General features: G+C 36.4%; 1 protein-coding gene across 2 annotated transcripts in view; it reads left to right on the top strand.

Moving 5' to 3' along the window:
- ATP9B (ATPase phospholipid transporting 9B (putative)) overlaps positions 1–22,945 on the top strand; it is a 4,837,291-nt gene that overhangs the window by 3,447,393 nt on the left and 1,366,953 nt on the right. For both annotated transcript variants that reach the window (XM_044066988.1, XM_044066990.1), the window contains exon 15: positions 12,259–12,504. In XM_044066988.1, the coding sequence (XP_043922923.1) occupies positions 12,259–12,504 (246 nt within the window). The remainder of the gene's footprint in view (positions 1–12,258; positions 12,505–22,945) is intronic.

Here is a 22,945-nt window from a genome sequence, read left to right as displayed (position 1 = left end):
TCTTGCAGCCTCTACCCTTTCCTCATAAAAAGTTTGGGAACTGTCCAATTGTCAGGAATACTGCAACAGTGATCTAATACAGTTGTGTTAGATCTTACCATAACAGTAGATGTAGTATATAAACCCACCCTCCTTCCCCGTTTTCCCCCTTGACTGACCTGCATTCCCTTTAGTTTTTTAACCTCTGTCTTCCTTTTCATGATTGTGTGTATCCTGTTTGGATATTTTTCCTAGTCCTTTTCTCTGGGGCAAGAAAGATTTAAGGATATTTATGACAATATGGCCCTTAAATACCAACACATAGTCTTGGGGATAGGGTATAGGTCAAACATATGAAATGAAAGGAAGGTGACTAAGCTTTTGTAGACTGGCTAGATGTATGGCATCCTTGGCAGGATACATCCCATAAGTCAGGAATATTGCAACAGTAATCTATTTGAACATCAACTGTTACAGTAAGATCTTACCACAACTGTACTTTTTTAGTTCTGGTCACCATTCAAGTTTCACATTCTGAGACTGTTTTGCTGAGGTGTTAGTAAAGCACTATAAACAAAGTATTTGAGTATCAAACCTGCATGCAGCTGGTAATGTCTTACTAACACTTAAATGACAAAGTAAAGCTGACAACATTCATAAGAATGTGGGGATGAGAGAGTCTGAAATTTCTTTAAAGACTACAACTTTTTAACCACTTTTACAGTGAAGAAAATGTATTCAGATTGAGAAAATCATTTACAAGATTAAACTACTCACACATTTGAGTAATTTAGTAAAACAGAAGCACTAACTTTGCTTACAGAACACCTGGGAAAACAGTGGCCCATAGCATTATTCAAATGAATGAAAAAAAAATGATCATTTATGTTTGGATGTGTTGCATTATATTTATTTATTTGTCTTTGTTTACCGGGAAAGTCCTGCTGGGTAATAAATATTTTCAAGGGAGTCCCAGGGAGAAAAGCTCCATTTGCTTACATTGCATTATACTAAATTCTAGTTAAACACAAAGTTGTTACATTTCTATTTACATGTATACACAAACAGTAGTACATTCTAAGATTTTACAACGGTAGAAGTTACTAAAGAGAAAGCCCATGTGTAACTTAGTGGATTGTATAGGCAGCAGTTATGTATAAAAATTGTTTTGTCATTTCAGTGAGAGGTTAAGTGTATTCTTTTTCACGAGCATATTGGGAGAGTGTCGTACAGTGAACACAAAGTGTCAACCTTGTTATGAGCATGTGCACGGCCAGGATTGGTTAATATGTTGTTTAAGCAGTGGTTTAAAACTATTACGTTTGTTGGAGAGTTTTTTTGTATGGGGATACTTTTCTAGAGTTTAGCAATGTATTGGGAGTAGAGCGAGTTTCCTGCAACATTATTTGACTTACTTATAATTCATAAGAATTTGTTACTAGAGCAGAGGTCCTTGCTGGACAGTAGGTAATGTAGTTCCGACCATTTTTCTTGATGATGAATGAGTTTTTGTGGTGTAGTTAGTTGTGAATATGTTGGGTAGTTGTGTAGTTCTAGCCAGTTTAATTGCTTTAAGCTATGACAGTGGTAGGCCCTATGGGGGAGATCGGTGGCAAATTTGGGTATTTTATTGTAGCAAGAGGCAAATTTCTTTCGAGTATTGTTTAATTTTGTTAGGATAGGACTAGTGTATAAGAGAGTTAGCAATAAGAAGGTGGTGGCTATAGTATTTTTTGCAGTATCTGTAAGGAATCTATTGATCCTAGTATAAAAGGAGTCTAGTGTCTGGTGAGTAGATTTAATGGTGTGCAGTATATGCTGGTCATATTTGAGATTGTCATCTATTATAACGTCTAGAAGTTTACTGTGACAGTGACAATATTCTTTACTGCCTTCATGGTAAAAAATTGCTTTTGATTTTGGCAACTTTTTGAGGTGGAAAGCATTAACATAGTTTTTTTTTGTTGGGGGGGGGGGTTGAGTAGGATGTTTGATTCTTTGAGTCACGTTTCTACAGAGGGGAAACTTGATTATACCAATCCAAATGCATTTCTGGAAGGAGGAGAAAGACTGAAAAACAAACAATATAATGCCATTATGACTGCCTCCATTACTGTCATTTTTGGGGAGTAAGAAATTGAAATATAATCATAAGCACATAGAGTAATGCAGAGAATATTAAGGTCTGATTAGTTTGAGTGGTGTTTTCCTCTAACGACAAGTACTATGATTTTTAATGTCCGAGGCTGAGGAGTAAACACCTCTCTTCTCTTCAAAAATTCTCAGTAATGCATAAGTTCATCTTAATTTATATATAAAGTTGTTCAGTTGTACCAGTTTCTCATTCATACTTGATGATTAACTCCATAATATGAAAAATATCTGCCTTATCATGATATAATCATACTGTAGAAAAGGACCATGTGAAGAGTTTCAAATGTGATTTCTCTAAATGCTTTACAAAAAAAAAAAAATATATATATATATATATATATATATATATATATATATATACATACATACATATATATATATATATATATATATATATATATATATATATATATATATATAAATGTATTATGTTAAAAGACAACTATAGCCTAAAAGTACATTTCCTTTTCTCTGAATGTTTTATCCACATCCTTTCATGCATAAATAAAGTATGACATAGTGGTTTCTCTTCTTCTATGGCATTTCTTTGCTATTCACATTTCCTCAATGTATAGCATGCTGTTTTTGGATAAAATTTCATGAGCTTTTCTTTAGAAATTTGTATTTCTACTTTTTACAGAATATTACCCTTCACATTTTCCTGCCCTGGTCACATAGCCTTTACTACAACCGAAGTGACTCGTTTGTTTAGCAGCCTGAGTGCTTCATAGAGGTGGCTGGGAGTATGATCGTACCTATCCTGGTGAGGAAGAAGAGGCCGAGCTGCTCATGGGGTGTACTAACCCTTTAGACTGAGGAAGGTGATGGTTTTGACACTGGAGTAGATAGGGGATGGCCTTCATTGAACAATTGCGTGGGAGTGTACACTTTTGTAGAGAAACCCCCCCCCCCCCATGGTGATGTGGTTCACATGTCTCTCCACCCAGGGGAGGGTTAGGCTAATAAGTGAAAACAAAAACATATATTTTATATCTATAGCTATATATATATATATATATATATATATATATATATATATGTATAGTCATCTTATAAGGATGCAAGCAACCCTCATATTGCCTAAATGGCACCACGCTCAGATTGCTCCCACCCTGGTGGATCTGGAAGGATTCCCACTACTAGGAAACAAATGGGCTCAAGTCTGGTTGGGAAAGACTTGATGGTCATCATGCACAGGGACAAAAAGCATGTAGAAAAAATATTCCTCACATTTCACATTTTAGATTTTTTGGCACAGGAAAAGTCCACATAAAGTGTTTGCATCCCTTTCTTCTTTCCCTCCTGCTAGGGCATAAATGTTGTGAGTCCCTGGAATTCCTATCTCTTTTACTTTGAACTGTCATTCACAGCTGGGGCCATAACCCTATTGAGACATTAGGAATTCTAAATCAGTTTACTTTGTAGTGTCTGGGATCACTTGGTGCTGGAATTTTAGATGACAAGAAGCCTGTTATAACTAAGAAAAGAGCAAATAGTGAGCTTTACAAAATATCTAATGTAAGCACTATTTATTGATGAAATTATTTGTTGCAGTGTGGTTGAAATCTACCAAAGAAAATACATCAGTGTCAGCAAGGAAGAAAAATTAACTAACGCCATTTCTTCTTGACATTATGCAAGTAAGGCGCAAGTCTGACTACTGCCATTCTGATTGCACAGAAAGAATATCCTGCAAGAGAGGATAAAGCATTATAATTTCATGTACAATCTCATGTTCTGGAGAACCAGGCCATACTGTTTAAAAGAGAATGCCTATACACACACAGACACACACCCACACACACACAAACACACAATTATTTGCACTTCCTTTGGGTCAGCTGAGTTAGAACAAAATAAAATAATGATTAATAAATGCTGTAGGAACATTAGTACTGCATATAGAATCAAAATAATTTTCTATACATCTGTGTGTGTGTGTGTGTGTGTGTGTGTGTGTGTGTGTGTGTGTGTGTATATGTATATATATATATATATATATATATATATATATATATATATATATATATATAAATATATATATATATATATATATATATATATATGGGTTCACTTTATAATCCCAAAATCCTGAAATATCAAATTCTCGAGATCATAATGCCGAAACCTTAAAATCCCAAAACCCCAGAATCGCGAATTTCAAAATCGCGATTCCTACACTAACCATACACCACACGTATACACATACACACACCTTCCACCCACATACAAACCTACACTACATACAAGCAAGCCCCCTGCACCCCCCATGTGTGGGGCTGCTCCCCCCCCACACCCCACGTACTTAAATGTACTAACTCCAAGGTCGCACTACACAGACAAACACATGAAAACACCACCATACAAGCTGCATTTCCCTCACACACACACATCACAGTAACAAAATACACTGACACACACTAAAGCCCCTAACCAAAACCCTTAAACATAGATACTTACCTGAACTTCCAGCTATCCATTCACACAGTGCAACACCAAAAGCACTACTTCAAAATCTCCGTACTTTGGGATTTTGAAATTCGCTCTTCTGGGGTTTTGGAGTTTTGAGTTTTCAGCTTAATAATCTCGGGATTCTGAAATTCGATATTTCAGAATTTCAGGATTATAAAGTGTTCATATATATATATATATATATATATATATATATATAAAACTATACATATAGGTGTACACACACACACACACACACACACACACACACACACACACACTAGCGTCCCATTGTTATTTCTTTTAATTTAATGGTTACTGTTCTAAAAACTCTGATCTTTATCCTATCTCCTACCAGTAGTGTATGGTTTGCTTCCATCCAGTGGTTACACTTTCTCATTGCAGACAAATTGAAAGATCTCAAAACTTTTTGAGTGCTCATCCCACAAATACCACCCATTTAGTATGGGCACACAAATTAAAGGCAGACTTTAAAGTCGATTATTAGCTGTTAACAGTGAGCATGGGAGTGACGCCTGTGTCCCTCATGGACAGGTCGGTGCTGATCATGGAATCGCTCTGCTAGCATAGACTGTGATCAATAAAGGTACTTGGGTTTTTGCACGGCTAGGTATGAAACTATGAACCTGTGTCACACAGATATATTTTCTTTGCCTACTCACTCTCAAAGAATATTTACATTTAATGTTAATGTTGAACAGGCATTTATCTTCTGCTTGAGTATATTCTTCATATTGCTGACACCGGTTTCGCTGATTAGATATTTAAAGATATCTTCACATGATATTTTGTTAAAGTACCTCGCATAAAATATTAAAAATGTCCAGAAGTCTGTTGCTTAATGGCAGTCTACATTTTGTATTTTATTTTGTGTTGGATACCTCTGGTTCTTTACCTTATGCAACTGCTTTTGATGACATTTGCACCTTAATGTGTCTGGCTTTAAAATAACATATCTGAACTAGTCATTTGCTCTCTTCTCTTCCCTGGAATGTATGTATTATTTATCAGTAGAACTGTATCTTACACTTATTATTTACAGATTTGTAAAGTGATTCTGTTTTTCATGAAATTCCTGTTGTTGAGTAATGGTGAAGTAAATGTAAGACAGTAGCAGGTGTAGTATTTGTTAGCATCTGTTATTCTTCACTTATTATAGTAAAATAAAATAAAATAAGGACCTTGATTTATAAAAGCAGAATAAACAGAAATTCTTCATTTAAAGTATGGTTTTGCATTTTTAGACATTCTCTGTTTCTTTAAAACTCCTTGTAACCAGCATTTTTACATTCTTATGTCATTATTATGAATTAGAAGAGCAATACATTGTATTTGAAAATATATTTTAATTATTTTTCAGTGATAAAGTTTGTGAGCAGGAAACAAATATCCAAGCCTGACGTCCTACTACATTAGAACCTGATTTTGCAGAATGCCCTGACTTTGCCTCATATTTTTTATCTATTCCTTGTAAAACATTGGGGTTTTCTAATAAATTGTTGAAGACTGCAGTGACTAATTGGTAGATATTTCAGTTTCAGATTTCAAATCCTTCAGAAAATATACCTTAATTCAAAATCTGTTATTCCAGCAACTTTCTTAAGTATATAAGAGCAATATTTCAAATCTGCCTCTGATTTTTGGGCCTTTGTCCTCCCTGCTTTTTGGGTTGTCCTTGATTCTTGTTTAGGAGCTATGCTACATATTTGTTTACAAATAGACAAATCCAGTGTTAAATACTAAATTATACATTCTTATAATTTGTATAAATCATATACTTTTTAAGGAGAGCATTACATAATAGTTTTATAGCAATAAAATACTGATTTGTACATTCTTTTAAATAGTGTAAATTATGTACAGTTTAAGATGAGCAGTACATAATAGTTTTATAACATACAAATATAAATGGGAGAAATTCAGTGCTTTAAGTGGCAAAAAATAAAGACCAGATAATTTACAAGGCTGTGTTTAACAGTTTTCTAATTCATCATGGGTGTCCCCTTACATGCATAAAGTGTAGTTGTTTTTTTCTATTATGTCTATATTCCAGGGTGTCTGCTACATTTGTGGTTATGCTCAAGCTAGTCATTATATACGCACTTGAACCTCATTATTCTGTATTTCATACATGTAACTGTACAGACATTGATCCTTTTGCATCATGCAGACTTTCTGAAGCTGAGTTTCTTTTCAAACAAAAAAGACATAAAAGTGTAACTAAACTCTTTGCTACCATTCAGGAGGATCATGCATAACTGGAAGTATTTTCTTCTGGATTTCTTTCATGTTCAATATGCATTTACCTGCTTTAGAACAATTTATTATAATAACAATATAGTGGATGGTGTCTGTTGATAAAGTGCCTGTAAAGCCCAAGCTCTTCATTGCAGCAGTAAATATTACTGAAGACAGCCAACAAACTGAGGTTATTACAGTGCCTTTATCATCAGAGGGTGACAGAATACTGAAGTGTTTACCTTATATGTTGTACTTTGCATACATGGATTGCAAGAGAAAGCAGAAGGGAAAATCAGAACTGAATGACTGGGAAATTGAATTTTGTCAGAACTGAATGACTGGGAAATTGAATTTTTTTTTAAGTTCATTATGACTGTTTAGACCAGGGTTTTATGCTGGTCTGCATGGTTACAACTTTCTTTGCTTTTCATGTTTGCAATAGTTTCAGCAGTAGTAAGCACTTGAGAAGCTGATTTCAGCAGTGCATTGAATATATGGCATCCAGACGGTTTATTGAAAGTTACACCACAATTTTAGTGTTCCATATTGACAGAGTTCTGCTGTTGCGGAGTTTAAAATTCAGACAATTTTAATATGCTCTTAAAGTAATGACATAGAATGATTACATTGCATAAGAAAAGGCAAGGGCACTTCCTTCCATTTCCACCAAAGAGCTCAAAATAAACTGGATTTTAGGTAGACAAGACTTGTAGACTAAAATCCTTAGCATCGTTCCAAAGACAGAACCTTTTACTATTGCTCAGCGTTTTTTCATGCATTCTGTATGAATAATATAAGGCCTCCTTCTACATCTGCCACTCAACACATTTGAATGTGACCTGATGCTTGTATTTAGCACAGTGATTTGAGGAGGAGGACATACTGAGCAGCAGATGTTTTGCCTTATTTTCAGGAGAGTCCTTGAAAAAGAAAATAGATCATCAGCAGTTCAGCAGCAGGCTACTACCTTGCTGTTGCATGCACAAAAAAAAAAATCTACCCACCAGGAATCTCATGTAAAAGTGCCACTTAGTGTGCTTTTTACTGCCACGTTTACAAATGCATCCTGAACACAGCATTTGTCATGCGGAGACACAAAGTCTATGCATGGAAGTAACAGCAATGTAGTAGGGCTATACCGCAATATGCAGGGTCTTCTTAATGATATTTGTTTAATCTTTTCCTCACCATTAGTCAACTTATAGACATTAGCACTTGTAATGTATGCTTGTTTAGCCCAGTCCTTCCCACTATCCATAATTTGTGTGTGCATTCCTGTTGGCACCAAAATCAAAATAATCCTGCAAGTTCAAATTCCTTTCTTTCATTTTTTTTTTTTTTTTTTTTTTTATATGTATATTCTCTGAACTCTTCTCCAACTTACTGGGCGGACTGTACTGCTGCCATGGTTAACAATCTTGGTCTTAGAATATAAGCAGGAGGATCACATAAAGCGAGAAAGACTTAGAAACAATAAACAAACAAGTAAATAAACAAGAAAGAATAGTTGTAGTTGATTACACATTCACCTTTATACAAACATACCTTGCCTTCAGTGCTTATGGTACAAAGTTTATTAATTTATCATTTGTTTATAATCATAGCTGGCCTTAGGCATAGGCCAACTAGGCGATTGCCTAGGGCGCTTCTCTAACAGGGGCACTTTCCTAGTATTTATTTGATGTAGGTAGACCAGAATAGGGGCACAAGGTTGTGTGGTGGGGGGCACCATGGACCCCTTTTGCCTAGGGCACCAGTTGACCTAAGGCCGCTCCTGTTTATAATCATTTTCATTAACCATTCATGATCCAGAATGTATGTGTCCTAGTTTTAATAAGTAACCAAGATTTTTGGTTAGTAAAGTTACTTATTTAGAGCTGTGCTAGAGGTTGTTAAAGAATCCAACATGACCAAGAGATGTAACATATTCACCACTCGTACTGTAGCTGCTCATCTACACTGCTTCTCATGTGTAAGTTAGGAGCAGTGGAGTCTTTCTAGGTTACCTCTTATCCATTACAGTCATTCCCTGTTTATTCATTTGAAAAAAAAAACAGTTCTGGGAAAGGTGTTTTCTGACAGAAGCTCTGAGTATGTAAAGCCAGAGAATTACATGCCCTAGGTACTTAAGTGACCAGCAGTAGTTACCACAAAAAACTACATAACTGGCTTATGGACTGAATCTTATCAGATGTTTTGCACTACTGACAAAAAAGTCACTTCCAAATTTCTACTTTAAACAGAAAAACACCTTTTCCTGAGTAGCCATTGTATTTTAAGGTGACAGCTATATATATATATATATATATATATATATATATATATATATATATATATATATATATACACACACATACACATAAATACATAGATATTTATGTATAATATTTAGTGTGGGTGCAGACCCAAGTAGCTCTCAACCCCATAACTTCACAGTTAAGGTCAGAATAAAAATTAATTAGGGAAAAGGCCCCAAATTAGGGACACATGTAAATAATTGTACTGTTATTGAGAACTTCTTAAGAACTGTCTAATTTTAGGAGGATGGAGCAACATTTTGAGTCCAAATTAGGCACAGTTGTGAGCAGGCATATGCAGAATCTGCTTTGCTGGAGCTTTGCAGCCTTTAATGAAGGATGCATGGTGGCAGCTGTGAAGTCATTGTCGACAAATGTGCTTACTTGCTGAGTTTGCTCACTTAAGTTTTTGGAAATAGTGTTGTAGAGAACATGAGAATCCTGTGCTTTCTGAGGCTGCATGTCATACATACCATTTGTTTCTTTTCAGGTGGGAAACAGATTGCATTAATCGCTCGCCTCTGTCCTACAGATATCTGATGTGGATACTTGGTGGTGGTGTCAGAGAAAATCTCTTTCTAATCCATGTTTAGCTGGAGCTATAATGTATGATTTTCATTATAGGTGACAGTATACTGCTGTTTTTATTTATATCTGATGGTGAACGTTTATATAGCGTTCTCACTAAAAATACCTTTCTAACTCATCAACAGCTGGAGGTGTATTGGAAGATTTTAACTAAGAAGGGTAAACGTTCAATGTTCCTGAGAGCTAGGGGGCATGCCATGTAAGTTATATTGTCCTTGTACGCCTACATTTTTTTAAACATTTTCTCAAACCATGCGTGCAGCATTTTCTGCTGTTTTCAGTTGCTTGGGCGTTTTTTTTGTACGACACCACCTGTTGTTAGTAGGCATGCTGTAGTCTTCCTGCAGTGATGGGAGAATGGAGAAATAACATATTTACTAGACCGTTGAGAGAATTATTTTAGATATGAAGCATTATTTCCCTGCATGTATATACTACAGAACTGACAGTAAGGTTTTTGCCAGTTGGTTAGGTCTGCCCCTTGAAAATATATAGCTTTACATTTCTGATTTTATCAGAAGAGCAGATGTAAAAAGTCAGAATGATTCCTCTTCAAGATAAAAAAAAAAACTGTCGAAAACATACAACATAAATGCATGACGTAAGAAATTTTTGCTTGATATTGGAGATTGCATGTTGAGTAAAGTTCTTTCAGCTGGAGGATTGGTAGTGCATGCTGTAGTGCCAAAGTTGATAATTATCACGCTTCATCTTTGTAGCCATTTTTTTTCTAACACTTTCATTAGCAATTGTTATCAAGTAACTCACATATATAAGAAAACATTCAGTGATAGTTTTTGCTACTTGTTCATTTCTGACCATACTCATGTTTTTTGCTGTAGGTAACACCATAAAAGTCAAAACTAGTTAAAGGAGTCATCTTCAGACTGAGTCAGCAAAGACTTACAGATACCTCAGTGTGTCTATGCAAAACATCAGCTCAAGGTTCACATTTAATCTTCCGTATTAGTAGCGGCTAGTCAGTTAGCCAGTTATTCAAGAGATTCTTATGTGACATTGATTTTCTCCCCTTGTTTGTATGCTCTTTTGTTATTAAGATGACAATAGTCTAGTTGGTCCACTGTAATGCAACACACAAATCTATTATAACATGATTATATTTCCCAACTGGAAGCATTTTGTAATAGAGGGCATAATCTTTAATGGAATTTGTGTGAAATTAAATTATACAAGCATCAATAAACATAACATAATTCAGAAGGAGTAAATCGGCTTAATTTATTTGCTGCTGTAATGGCATCAGTGTTAGCAGAATGCAAATACAGAGGTTTAAAGCAGTAAGTGAAAAGCATTGCCAGATGAGCAGAAAAGTTAAACCCTTTATTAGACAACACTGTAATTTGATGGGCAGAATGTTCACGGTTCAGTGGATTAGTACACCCAGTCAAAAAACAAGAGGCTTGGTTTCAAAAGCGGATTGCTGTGGAGTCGGTCTCTGAAGTTAACAGAGAAGTGTCTGATGGCACTGGTGGGATCAGGGGAGGTTGTCATTTCACATCCTGACCTGAAAGGCCTCTCCCTGAGTAGGAGGTTAATAATCAAAAATGATTTGCTTCACTGGAGGAGATAAATTCAGCAGATACAGCTGGGCCTCACTGGAGCCTGACTTACACTAGGATTCTAAATTGATGGTTGCCGTAGGAGCAACATGATTTTTAAATATGACACAAGAGTTACTTGTTTGTTATTGTGTTTTTTTTTTCTAGTGTGCTGCTCTTTAACACTGTAATGATCAGAACGCCTGCCAAGGCCAAAAAAATCTGTAAGCGTGGTGGATTTTTTTCTTTAAAGAATGCATTTTTTGTTTTGTATTTAATCTTATCCCATTATAAAGAGCTATGCCAAAGGTTTAGCACTGCATTTTCTTTGACAAGGAACATGAAGATAAAACTTTTCCCCAGTGTGGCTGTAATAAACTGCTATTTGCACCATTCGTGTTGCTTATTAGCATCACTGGCAAATCTTTCTATGTACCTAGTATATACAATTTTTTTCTTTCATAGACTGAATAAAAACACAGAATACCTGTCAAGGAAACATGCCATTAATGGTGAATTACAGTGATATTGAACATGTTTATGCAGTATAGTAAAAAAAATTATGTTGAACACATGCATGCAGTACAGTGCAATACAGTACAGTAAATCTCATTTTTTAATTTTGTTTTTAAATTTGTTAACCAGATAAATACATTAGGTAGAAAGGCTTGTTTTCAGGGACAGTTTGGGAATAGTGTCTGGTTACCTGACTTGCTCAAAGTTACCTAATAGGCAAATTGACACTGAGATAGTCAAACCCATGACTTCAGGATATTAGCTGCTTGGTTCAAGACCTGTATGTTTTAATTCTATTTTATTTTTTGTAGTTACTTTACCTGCTAATATATGTGACATTCAAAAACACTTAAATGAAAATGTTTTGACGTGTTTAAAATACATACAATCATAATCTAGTATTCATTCTTATTTTCTTATTGGCTTATGATCCTTTTATACTTTTTTTCTAGCCATGTCAGTCTAGTGTGAATAGCTCTGTATCAGCACCATCCATGAAAGCTCAGTCTTCAGCTCCCAAGGTTCGGAAGACAGTCAGTAGTCGAATTCATGAAGCAGTGAAAGCGATTGCTCTTTGCCACAATGTTACCCCTGTGTATGAGTCCCGTGTTGGAGTAACTGGAGAGACAGAATATGCAGAAGCAGATCAAGATTTCACTGATGAAAACCGTACCTACCAGGCTTCAAGTCCAGATGAGGTCAGTGTATTGTTACAGTTGTATTTAAATCTTAAAAATAAATAAAACCAGTTTATTCAAAGTAGATTATTAATTTAGATGACATAGGAAATAAGAGTCAGCTGGAGTTGCAGGAGAATTAAGAGAGTGTGAGTACCAAAGGATGTTTTTTTACCCTATACAGAAAGGATGGTAGTAACCATGAAACTGCTACAAAAGCAAGACGTAAAATGTATCAGGTGAGAAAAAACAAAACAGCCTAGGGTTACGATTGTTTGAGCATTGTATTGTTACCCTTACAGTTTTGCATCTATTTATTTTGGTTGCCATTTAGTGCCATGTTTTATCTTGAAGAAACATGCAGAAAGAAATGGTGACTTGCAGGTGATTGATCCACCTGCATAATTTTACATGTTGACAGTGGGTGACAACATACTATATTTGCCTGCATAAACTCTAAGAAAAGCTTGAAGTGTCTTTCTAACAGCAGGCATAATTACACAGATGTGGCATGCAGTATTTGATCTCATAATCTTGGCTGCTGATGTACAGTGGGAGTTAGGAAGCCCTGCTACCTCCACTGTGGTGTGAAGTTAACCCAGTAGATCATAGAATGTCATGTATATTTTGATGGGATGATTTTTTTCTGTATGCTTCAATACTGTTTAAGGGATAATGTGTAAGTTGCCAAGTTTAACTATATGGTTAACCCTTTGAGATGTTTCTGGGCAACTCTAAGTGACCTGAGCAAGCAAAACTTGAGAGGTCATCTACTGCAAACTGATATTACTAAGGGGGATTAACAGCTGTGATTATCTTACATGATCTATAAAACTTTAGTAGTAAGCATTATCTGCTGCAGTGTTTGTTGACAAGGAGTTTAAAATGCTTACTACTAAAGTTTTAGTTGATGTCAGGACTAATTGCACTAACCAGCTGTCAGTAGTTTCAGTGGTTCATGTTCAGTCTTGCTTCAGCGGTGTATTTATTATGTAGTTCTATGTAGGCAGGGCAAGTTAATCACCTTTGTGATGTAGATATCACGTAAAAAAAAAAAAAAAAAACTGTTGCTAGTTTCAGTCTTCTCTGTGTCATGGTGTGTTGTTGTTGTCTTTCGGCTTTTCCCGGTTAGGGGTCACCACAGAGGAACTCCGGTCCACTAATGATTGGCAGTCGATTTTCGAGAACCCCGAGGTGCCAGCTCGACGTTCAACCTTCAGTGAAGGCATGCCCATTTACGCATGTCTTTCGAACGCCCACCCAACCGCGGGGAGGACATGCAGACTCCACACAGAAGGCATTCCCCGCACTCCAGCCGAGAATCGAACGGGAGAACCTCTTGCTGCGAGGCAACAACGCTACTGCTACACCACCGTGGAGTGTGTATTGTGTGATAATGGAGTTTGTGGGCATGATGCCAAAGGCCGAGTGAGACCAACAGATCCAGGAATGGTACAACACACACACATATATATTAGTATACGTTATTATTGTTATAGTTTCATAAAATATTATAATTGCATTAGTCTGTAAGCTTTAATCTTTCTTTAAAAAAATGTGTTTTGTTTGAGGCTTCTACTCTGTAAAATAATTTTATACTTTTCAGTAAAATAGATATTTTTGTGGATTGTTGACTTTCAGAATGATGGAATCTCATAGCCATATGCTTGACATACAGGTTACTGTTGTACTCTACTACTATAATGTAGTTTGAGAAATAAATCTGACATGCTACATAAACCCGGAAAAAGTATCATTTCATTTATTTGATAATCACATTCTACAACTTATTTAACTATATTATAAACCTGCATCCAAATTTCTTAATCTTCTTAACAGCCTGCATTCATTTTTAACACACCTTTGTATAATAATATAAAGTAGTTTCTGTATAGGATGATATAGCATATCTTTCAAACTTTTAACAGCAGGATCAAGAATAAAGGCAAAAATAATTATGGATAAAAGTCTCAGATCAGGGGAAACTTTTTAAATATTGGTGCTACAAACTTAGAAAGTTGACAGAATAAAACAACATGGATTAGCATGTATTTTCTGAAATAAATTAAGTGTGTAACTATAATGAATATCCATATGTTTTACTGTAGTCTACCACTTTTTAAATCACCTGTTTTAAAAGGAACAAAGCAAAACTGTAACCAAAGTCATGAATACCTATAAATATCCAGAACAGTTGTATGCTACATATTCTAAGCTTATATACAGCTGAAACTAGTGAGTTTGTTGCTGTTACAACAGTTAATAACTGCATTTTAGATACATTTTCTAACTAAAAATCAACTTTATTTCACCTTTGTGGCCTAAGTGCATGCCACAGCTTGGCCATCATCCATACTGCTATCAGAAAAAGTATGCTAAAGAGTTACTATTTCTTGTAAATGCTGTCAGTGCCCAAAGAGTTGGGAGCGCTGTGGGGGTAATGCACGGGCTTGTCAGTTCCTTCTTTGAGTGACATTAACCCCCCCCCCCAGTAGACCCACACCCTCTGTGTAAGCAAACAGCTCTGTCCATCTGGGTCTCCAGCATTAGTTGTAGATATTCATCCCGGGAAACATGTCCCGTCTGGAAAAGGCAAACATGTTTTGTTATTAATCCTTCTCCTCAAAATGTCTCTTACCATACCAATAGGAATTTCTGCAAATAGGGGTATAGAAATTAGGCAAGAGGGGGTTGGAATTTACTGAAGAAAATTAGCAAAGCAACCAAAATATTGGGAACAAATGAGAGAGAGAGAGAGAGAGAGAGAGAAAGGTAGTAGAGTGGTAAGATGAAGTCAAGCAGAAGTATGGATTGCAGGTTAGAGACTGCCTCACCTACTAAGAGAAAGGGAGAAATGGATGGGAAATCCTACATGAAAGACCAGCTGTATTAGAGTATTTATTCAAGTTTAGAACAGAAGCTGCTGTTAAAAAGAGGATAATTTGTAGGGCATATATAATTTTATATGATAACTTTGTCATTCAGAGGATGTTAGAAAAGATTAGGAGGAGATATTAGAAAAATAATTTACAAAGGAACAATTGCAGGGCATCTGTGTAACTCCAAGCTACGTAGCAAAATATAGAAGGTTTAGGATTTTTGCCTGGATGTGTTTACATATGTATTTTTATGCCCCAGGCAAAGTAGAGAATTTTTCCTCTGGTCGACAGCGAATGCTGGAGGTATGTTTGGAAAGAAAGAGGTAATTGGAACACATTTATAGATTTTATAACATTTTGTCAGAAGTATTTGGGGAAGAAATGCTTGCAACTAAGGAAATGATTCATTTGAGCTGGGATATAGAATTTGAGTTGTCTACACTTAGTAAGGTCTTTCTAAATGTAATGCTGTTGGCTTCCAAAATTCAATTGCTAAACAAAGGAAATCAAAATCTAAACTGTTTATAATTGAAGATTGTAAATGAGATAAAAGAACTGAAGGTGCAATTTTTAAAAAGAGATGGAGCAAATTACATAGCAATAAATGGGATTTATGGGAACAGTGCATACAGAATAATATTCAGAAGAAAGTGAGGCTTAAGAGAAAGCAGAAATTGAACAATTTATGTAATGGAGTGAAATATTGTTTAAAAGAAAGCAGAAGTACACTGCATGAAAATAACAATGGAAAATATTATTAAAGGTTGGCTTCCATTTGTTAATGTATGTGTACGTATGTTATAATTTAAAATGTGATTTCATAAAGATGTTTAAAAAAAGTCTTCTCCTGCTAATCACTAATCATAATTACTTCATAGCCAGGCCTTCAGTCCTCTATGAAAATGAGAAATGTTCCTTGTGACATTTTATTCTAGAGTGGTCTTTTTACTTGCTAAACGTTAATATTATTGCCACAAGAAGTGTGGAGGTAGGACTTTCAAGATGGCTGCACACTAATTAACATCTTAATTGCAGATCTCACAGTGTGAAAAAAGAAACCGAGGAAATAAGAGCCAGTGATGTTAGCTTGAGTAAATTGAGTTACTGGCTAGTAAGTACACTGCCTGGATGCCAGCAAAGAAGAAATTGAGATTACCTGAAAGAAAATTAACCAGAAAAGGTGAAGAGAAGACACTGGCTAGGAAGAATCATGCAGCTGTTCATCAAAAAGCAGTTCAAGCTTCAACTTTGGTATAAGAAATGGATTCCAGTAATTTATAGGAAAAAATAAATGAAATATACTCGGTGATTAAAATAAATGAAACATTGAAGGAATGTATCAACTCAAGTAACAAAAGGCTGGAAAAAATAGAAGAAGCTTTAACTAGCTATCCAGGTGAACTGATAAAACTGCAAAAATCAGAGGATAAAATGAAGAAAAAGGTTGGCTGAGTGGACTTCACATTAAAAGCTGTTTCAAAATGGTAGAGGTAGAAGACACACTGCACAGTGAAAATGTGAGGTTTTCTGGTGTACTAGAGAAACTGGAAGGAACAGACTGTATTGATTTTATAAAATTATAAATAAGCAACTGGACTGGTATGCCACAGTATGATTTGTTAAGTGAAACGGCATGTTGATTGTATGCTTCAAACTTGGCCATGAGAAAGCAGCCAAGGTCTGTATTAGTAAAGTTGCAATCATACTAGCAGAAAGAGATGATCATGGCAAAACTGTTGCAGAAAGGAAAAGTATTAAAAATTGGAGACAGCAGAGTGTTTGTGGAAAATGATTATTCACTGTACACCAAGCAAAAGTGAAGCAAATTTATCCCAGCCATCAGGGAATGACGAGAGACAGGTATGAGATTCAAGCTGCTTTATCCAGCTTTCTTCAAAATATTTTTTTCCTGGAGGATCAAAGACATTTTTGGATGCAGAACAGGCTAAGTGTAGCTAACAAAAAATGAGCAGCAAACTGATAGGGATTCTACTTATCTTTCTTTTGAAAATAAAGATCATAGCAAGACTTTGTTAGTGAAACCTTTTCCAATTTCCAGAGACAGAAATAAAGCACAAGAATTGAGCAGAAGAATCAGAAGTACATTGGACTTGAACCAGTGTGGGATGTTGGGAGATTGAAATGAACAGGAAGACCAGCAACACTGAATTTATTGAATAAATGGGAGACTATAAAGCATCAGTCACATTTATGAAATATGGCTTTGTAAGAAAAAGTTGCTGAAAAAGACTGGTGTTTGACTGTTAAACTTCTAGGCAGACTGTGAAGCATGTACCCCACTTTGTTATTAATGATTAGAAGGACACTAAAAGGGAAATATGTATAAAACCAACAATTTTTCTTCAAATTAATATTTGTATAGAGCATTTCTTGATATGAACTGTAATATATAGTACAGCAGTTTTGCGTTGTGTGTAGTCAGGTGTATTTTAAATGTGGAGAGTATTTTCAGTGACAGTTGTATGTGTTAAAAGATTTTAAAGTAAACAGTTATCTTTTATTTATAAGAAATATAGGCTTTACAGAATAATGAGAAGAAAGGCTAGACAAAAGCAAGTTTAATAGTAATATGCTATGATCCTGGCCTGCTGGAGTGGGTGGGGGTAGAATTACATTTTATGTATGTAGAATTGTATGAGAATCTCACTTTATAAACAGCATCAGCAAACTGTTCATATATTCCACCTCCACAACTACCTCAAGCCCCATCTCTGATCACCCTCTACCCTTATCTCAAGATTCTTGCATAAACAAAAAAAAAAAAACCTTCAAATTCCCAACAAACTAGTACATCTTCTATTCCATTTTCTCTTAAACCTGTCCCTACCTCTCACATTCAAAAACTACTTCAAAAACTAAAACCATGCTCCATCTCCACTGACAACCTCCCCCCTGAATAGTTAAAACTTGCTGTAGAAGTCACCATCCTTATAAATCGCTCCGTAGTAGAGTACATTGTCCCCAACCTCTGGGAAAGTCTATCATCGCCCCTTTACATAAAGGGGGCAATTCCATTGAACTATCCAATTATCGACCAATCTCCATCCTCTCTCATGTTTCTAAACTCCTGGAAAAATGCATACATAAGCAACTGTTAAACCACCTCATCCAAAACAAACTAATTACCCCTACCCAACATGGTTTTCACCCATCTCACAGCACCACCACTGCCCTAATCTCCTTCATGGACAACTGTGTCCAAATCCATTGACTCTGGTAATATCACTTCTGTCTTATTACTAGACCTGTCAAAGACATTTGACACAGTGTCCCACAACAAACTTCTTCATCAGCTATACATTATAGGCTGCACTGCACCACCCCTCCAATGGTTTGCAAGCTACCTATCCAACCACCAACAGTGCGTCAAATGGCAAAATAAATTATCCCATTATCAAACCAACATAACTGGGGTACCACAAAAGTCCATACTTGACCCTTACTCTTAAATGTTTTCACCAACAACCTTCATACCTCAACACACCTTACCTCCATTATCCAGTACACAGATGACACTACCATAATTTCCTCCGGCAGCAGCATACAATAACTCCAGCAATTCACCCAAGCCACCTTCACCTCAATAGAGATATGGCTTAGAGAATTCCAGCTACTTTTAAATCCTAAAATACAAAATTCCTGCTTCTCAAGACAAAACCAATCTCGTCTGTCTTTAAAATATTCTCAGAGGATAACACAGAAATTGAAACAGTTCCCACAGCTAAGCTTCTAGGTGTAATCATAGATAATAAACTAACTTTCAAACACCACATCTGCAATACCATTAGAAAACACACATCAAACTAGGAACACGCTACAGACAAAAAACTTTCTTGGATAGCTCCACCAGAAAAACCCTTGCCAACACCATTTGCTTCCCTCACTCTTATATGCAGCTTCCTTATACACCAGTTTACAATCTTCTCTTAAAAACAAGCTCCAGTCCTGCTACCATAAAATTGCCAAATTCGCCACAGGTTACCCCTACTGTTACCACCATTGCCTAGCTCTGAAATATTTAAATTAGCTTGAACTCAAACCACATCAAAGCCTAGTACAGCTGTCTTCTGCACATAAAATGATATATACACCTGATAGCTGCCCAGTCCTCAAATCTGTCCTAAAACCCTACATATGTACAAGAGCCCTCTGCTCTAAAAACAAACAACTCCTAACACTCTACATTCCAAACAAAAAAAGCTGGACAGTGCCTATACTCTCATGCCACCACCAAGCTCTGTAACTCTCTGCCAGCAGACATCTACCATTGAGAGCTTTAACAACTTCAAACATACCCTTAAAACATTTTCTATGTCATTAGACCTGTCCCTGCCTTTTCTCTAACAGGTGAAATGCATTCACTCTCTAGGGGCTTTCCTTTGTATCCCTAAAACTGGAATTTCATCTACTAACCATTAACATATTGGACTAACAGACTTTTCACATTTCTACACCCTTAACTTTCCCATCCTTCTAAGCATCTGCTTGCATCCAATGTTCTGATCCTCATTGTTTGCCTTACTCCTACCTGATGTATATTAAAAAAAAAAGAGTTTGCAATCTACCACTTTAATTTAGTACATGTTTTATTATTTTATCTACTTTTCTGTGCTTCTTTTGTATGTATTATTGTGTCTACCTCTCTGTATTTATGTAGTATTCAATTATTATTGATGTGTGCTTTAATACTTGTTTTTATCTTGTTCATGTAAATTGTCTTAACTTTCATGTATCATTTGGAGCTTTTCTCCCCGGACCTCCACCGAAAATGGGTTCCTGACCCAATCAGACTTTCCCAGTAAACAAATTAATAAATAATAAATAAAAGATATTTTGTCTTATTTTTTACAAGGGTGAATGTCTGGATTAATGCCCCGGCTTAAGCTATAAACAAGTGTTTTTTGTAAGTAAGTAGGCTTGACAAAATATGACAGAATAAAGAAAGCCATGAACAGTGCTAAGTTTGTTATATCTGAAAGGATATTAGCTTTTTTATTTATTAACAAATGTTCAGTGGGAGTAAAGAAGTCTGCAACTGAAGGCAATTTTGTATTCTATTCTACAAAAATTCATTTCTGGCTAGTTTTACATGGAGGCAAGCTGTCTGCAGGCACACACAGTTAATCCTGAGAGTTCCAAGAATACTTTGCTGAGGAAAATCAAAATTTAAAGGTAGCAAGCAGTTCAGTGAAAAATAAAGTTTGAACCTATGACAAGTGCGTAAGAATAGCAGCTTCCCTAGCAGCTTTAATACTTTAATAGAATAGTTTGCAGTTTAGTTTTATTTAAATATAACCAGTGCACTTTTTCTTAGGGCTAAACGTTCATGTTTTCTGAATACATTCAATCAGTTTTTCACATCTGAGGGGAAATGGAGATAAGAAAAGAACAGGCAGCAAGCAGTTTAAGTCAGAACACACGCTGTAGCATGTGCTTCAACATGGGTAACATTAATTTTAGGTTAGGCAATACCTGTGAGTGCAGTTGTTGATTTGGGGCACTTGTTCATATGTCTTTCCATTTCACAGCTGCAGTATTCCTTACAAAAGGGATCCCCTGTCAAGGGCAGTCTGACATCTGGCCAGTATACCATAGCCTTTAGGTTGCTAAGGGTACACTGTATGTCACACATGTGCTTCCCCCTTACAGTGTAGGGCATAAATATGATGTCTGTATGTACCATCCTCAGAACTTCTTTTCCTCTGGTCCATACGGCATCTTTGATGGTCAGTCTGAACTCTCGCTTTGTTTGCTGGTTCACCAAGCCATTTTTCAGTTAAGTGCCTTGTTAGCGTTTTTTGCTCTTTTTCCTTTTGTTTTGTTGCTTGTGGGGTTCATGTCATCTAGAGAGAGTAAATGCCAATGTTGGAGACAGATTTCCCCATAGAGATTGTCACAAGCAGTGCTTATTTTGTCCCTGTGCTTCCCACAACTATACCTCCTGTTCTTTTTATCAGCCTTTATTCATCCAGAAGACTCTGCAGAATTGGCTTTCCTCTTTGGCCATATATTTTGAGAATCAGCTTCCTAAACTGTTAGCAAAAGATGTTATAGAAGGAGCTGCTTGCTCTGAGGGTCAGCTGTCGACAAAGAAAAAGACCCAAAAATCTAGGTCTGATTCTTCTGCTGTGTTCCATCTGCTGGATGTCTCTCTTGAGGCTAGTGAAAGCCCAGAGGATTGCCCAGCCCTTTTGCTGTGTTCTTCTGCTGTGATTGCTTGGAGTCTGGCATAGAATCACCATCACACATGTCTCTGGAGGCTTTGCAGATGTCTGTTTTAGATGTTCGGGGGGATCTGCAACTAATTATTACCAAAAGGCCTAGGGGTGTTAATCAGATTTTGGTTGGGGGGAGATTCTAACTACTATTCTAGAGTACCATATGGGGTCTGAACCTTCTACGTTTCATATGGTGGATGTTCCTTTAAAGAAAAAAAAAACAAAGCATGTTTCTCTTGCTCCTAAGCACACTCAGAGTGACTGACAAAATTTCACTCAGGGTTGTTCAGTGCCCTTATAACCTGGATGCCCCTCAAGGAGTTTCTGTTCCAGCTACCCCTTGATCTTCTTCTTTTCTTACGAGACCTAGGGAACATGATTCCTCTGAAGAGGATGGGGTTCAGATGAGGAATCCCTTTCTTACTCTTCCCAGATTTTTTCTCCATTAGAATATGGTTCTGCGGAGGAGGAGTCCACATGTCCTGACACTCCTTTTGAGGAGATTTCCTTTGGGAACACAATTTCCAGAATGATGGAATTTTTTAGATGGGATTGTGCCAAGGATTCTGAGATTCAGAAAAGGTATTACGAACTTTTGAAAATGGATTCTCCTAGACCTTCCGCTATTCCTCCTGTCTTGACTACCTTGTTAGATGCTTTCTGTACTGCATCTCAGGCTCCAGATTACCAGCCCCTGCCCCCAAGACACCTTATAGGCTTTATAAGGTACTTGATAATTGCAAATGTCTCTATAGGTGCCAATCTGCTGTCCCTACTGTGGTGTCTGTGGTATCTGTCAAGCCATCTAACTCGCTTCCTTCATCATAAGGACAGCAAGGGTATGGAAAAGCTGGGTAAGAAGGTATATACCTCGGATACCCTTGCTTTCCGGGCTGTCAGTTATCAGACCCATATGGCCAGGTATATTTTGACTCTTCTTTTTCAGGCCTGTTAGGTTATTTCTGACCTTTTTAATTCAGAGGGGAAGACTTCTGCCCTCTCCTAGTTAGGGACTTCCTTTCAGGTTACTTACCATTCTGTTAAATGTAGCAGTGATGTAGCAAATACTTCTTATAGGCTGCTGATTTTGGTTCTGTGATGAGGAGATACTACAAGCTTAGGATTCAACTTCTACCTGATAATGTTAAGGCAAAGTTGATGGCTGCTTTTCTGGACAACATGCATTTGTTTGGTGCTGCTGATTTGTTTAAGTCCCTACAGGAAAAGGGTAAGGCCTTACAAGAAGCAAAACATATTTTTGTTTATCGTGTGCCTAAATTCCAAAGAAATTACCCTAATAAGTCAGCTTTTGTTCATAGGTAGTCTTGTTCCCCTCCCAAAGGT

The sequence above is a fragment of the Protopterus annectens genome, chromosome 3.part1 (assembly GCF_019279795.1).
Source record: "Protopterus annectens isolate FY-2018-M chromosome 3.part1, PAN1.0, whole genome shotgun sequence".
Taxonomy (NCBI): domain Eukaryota; kingdom Metazoa; phylum Chordata; order Ceratodontiformes; family Protopteridae; genus Protopterus; species Protopterus annectens.
This window is presented reverse-complemented; position numbering and strand designations above follow the sequence as displayed.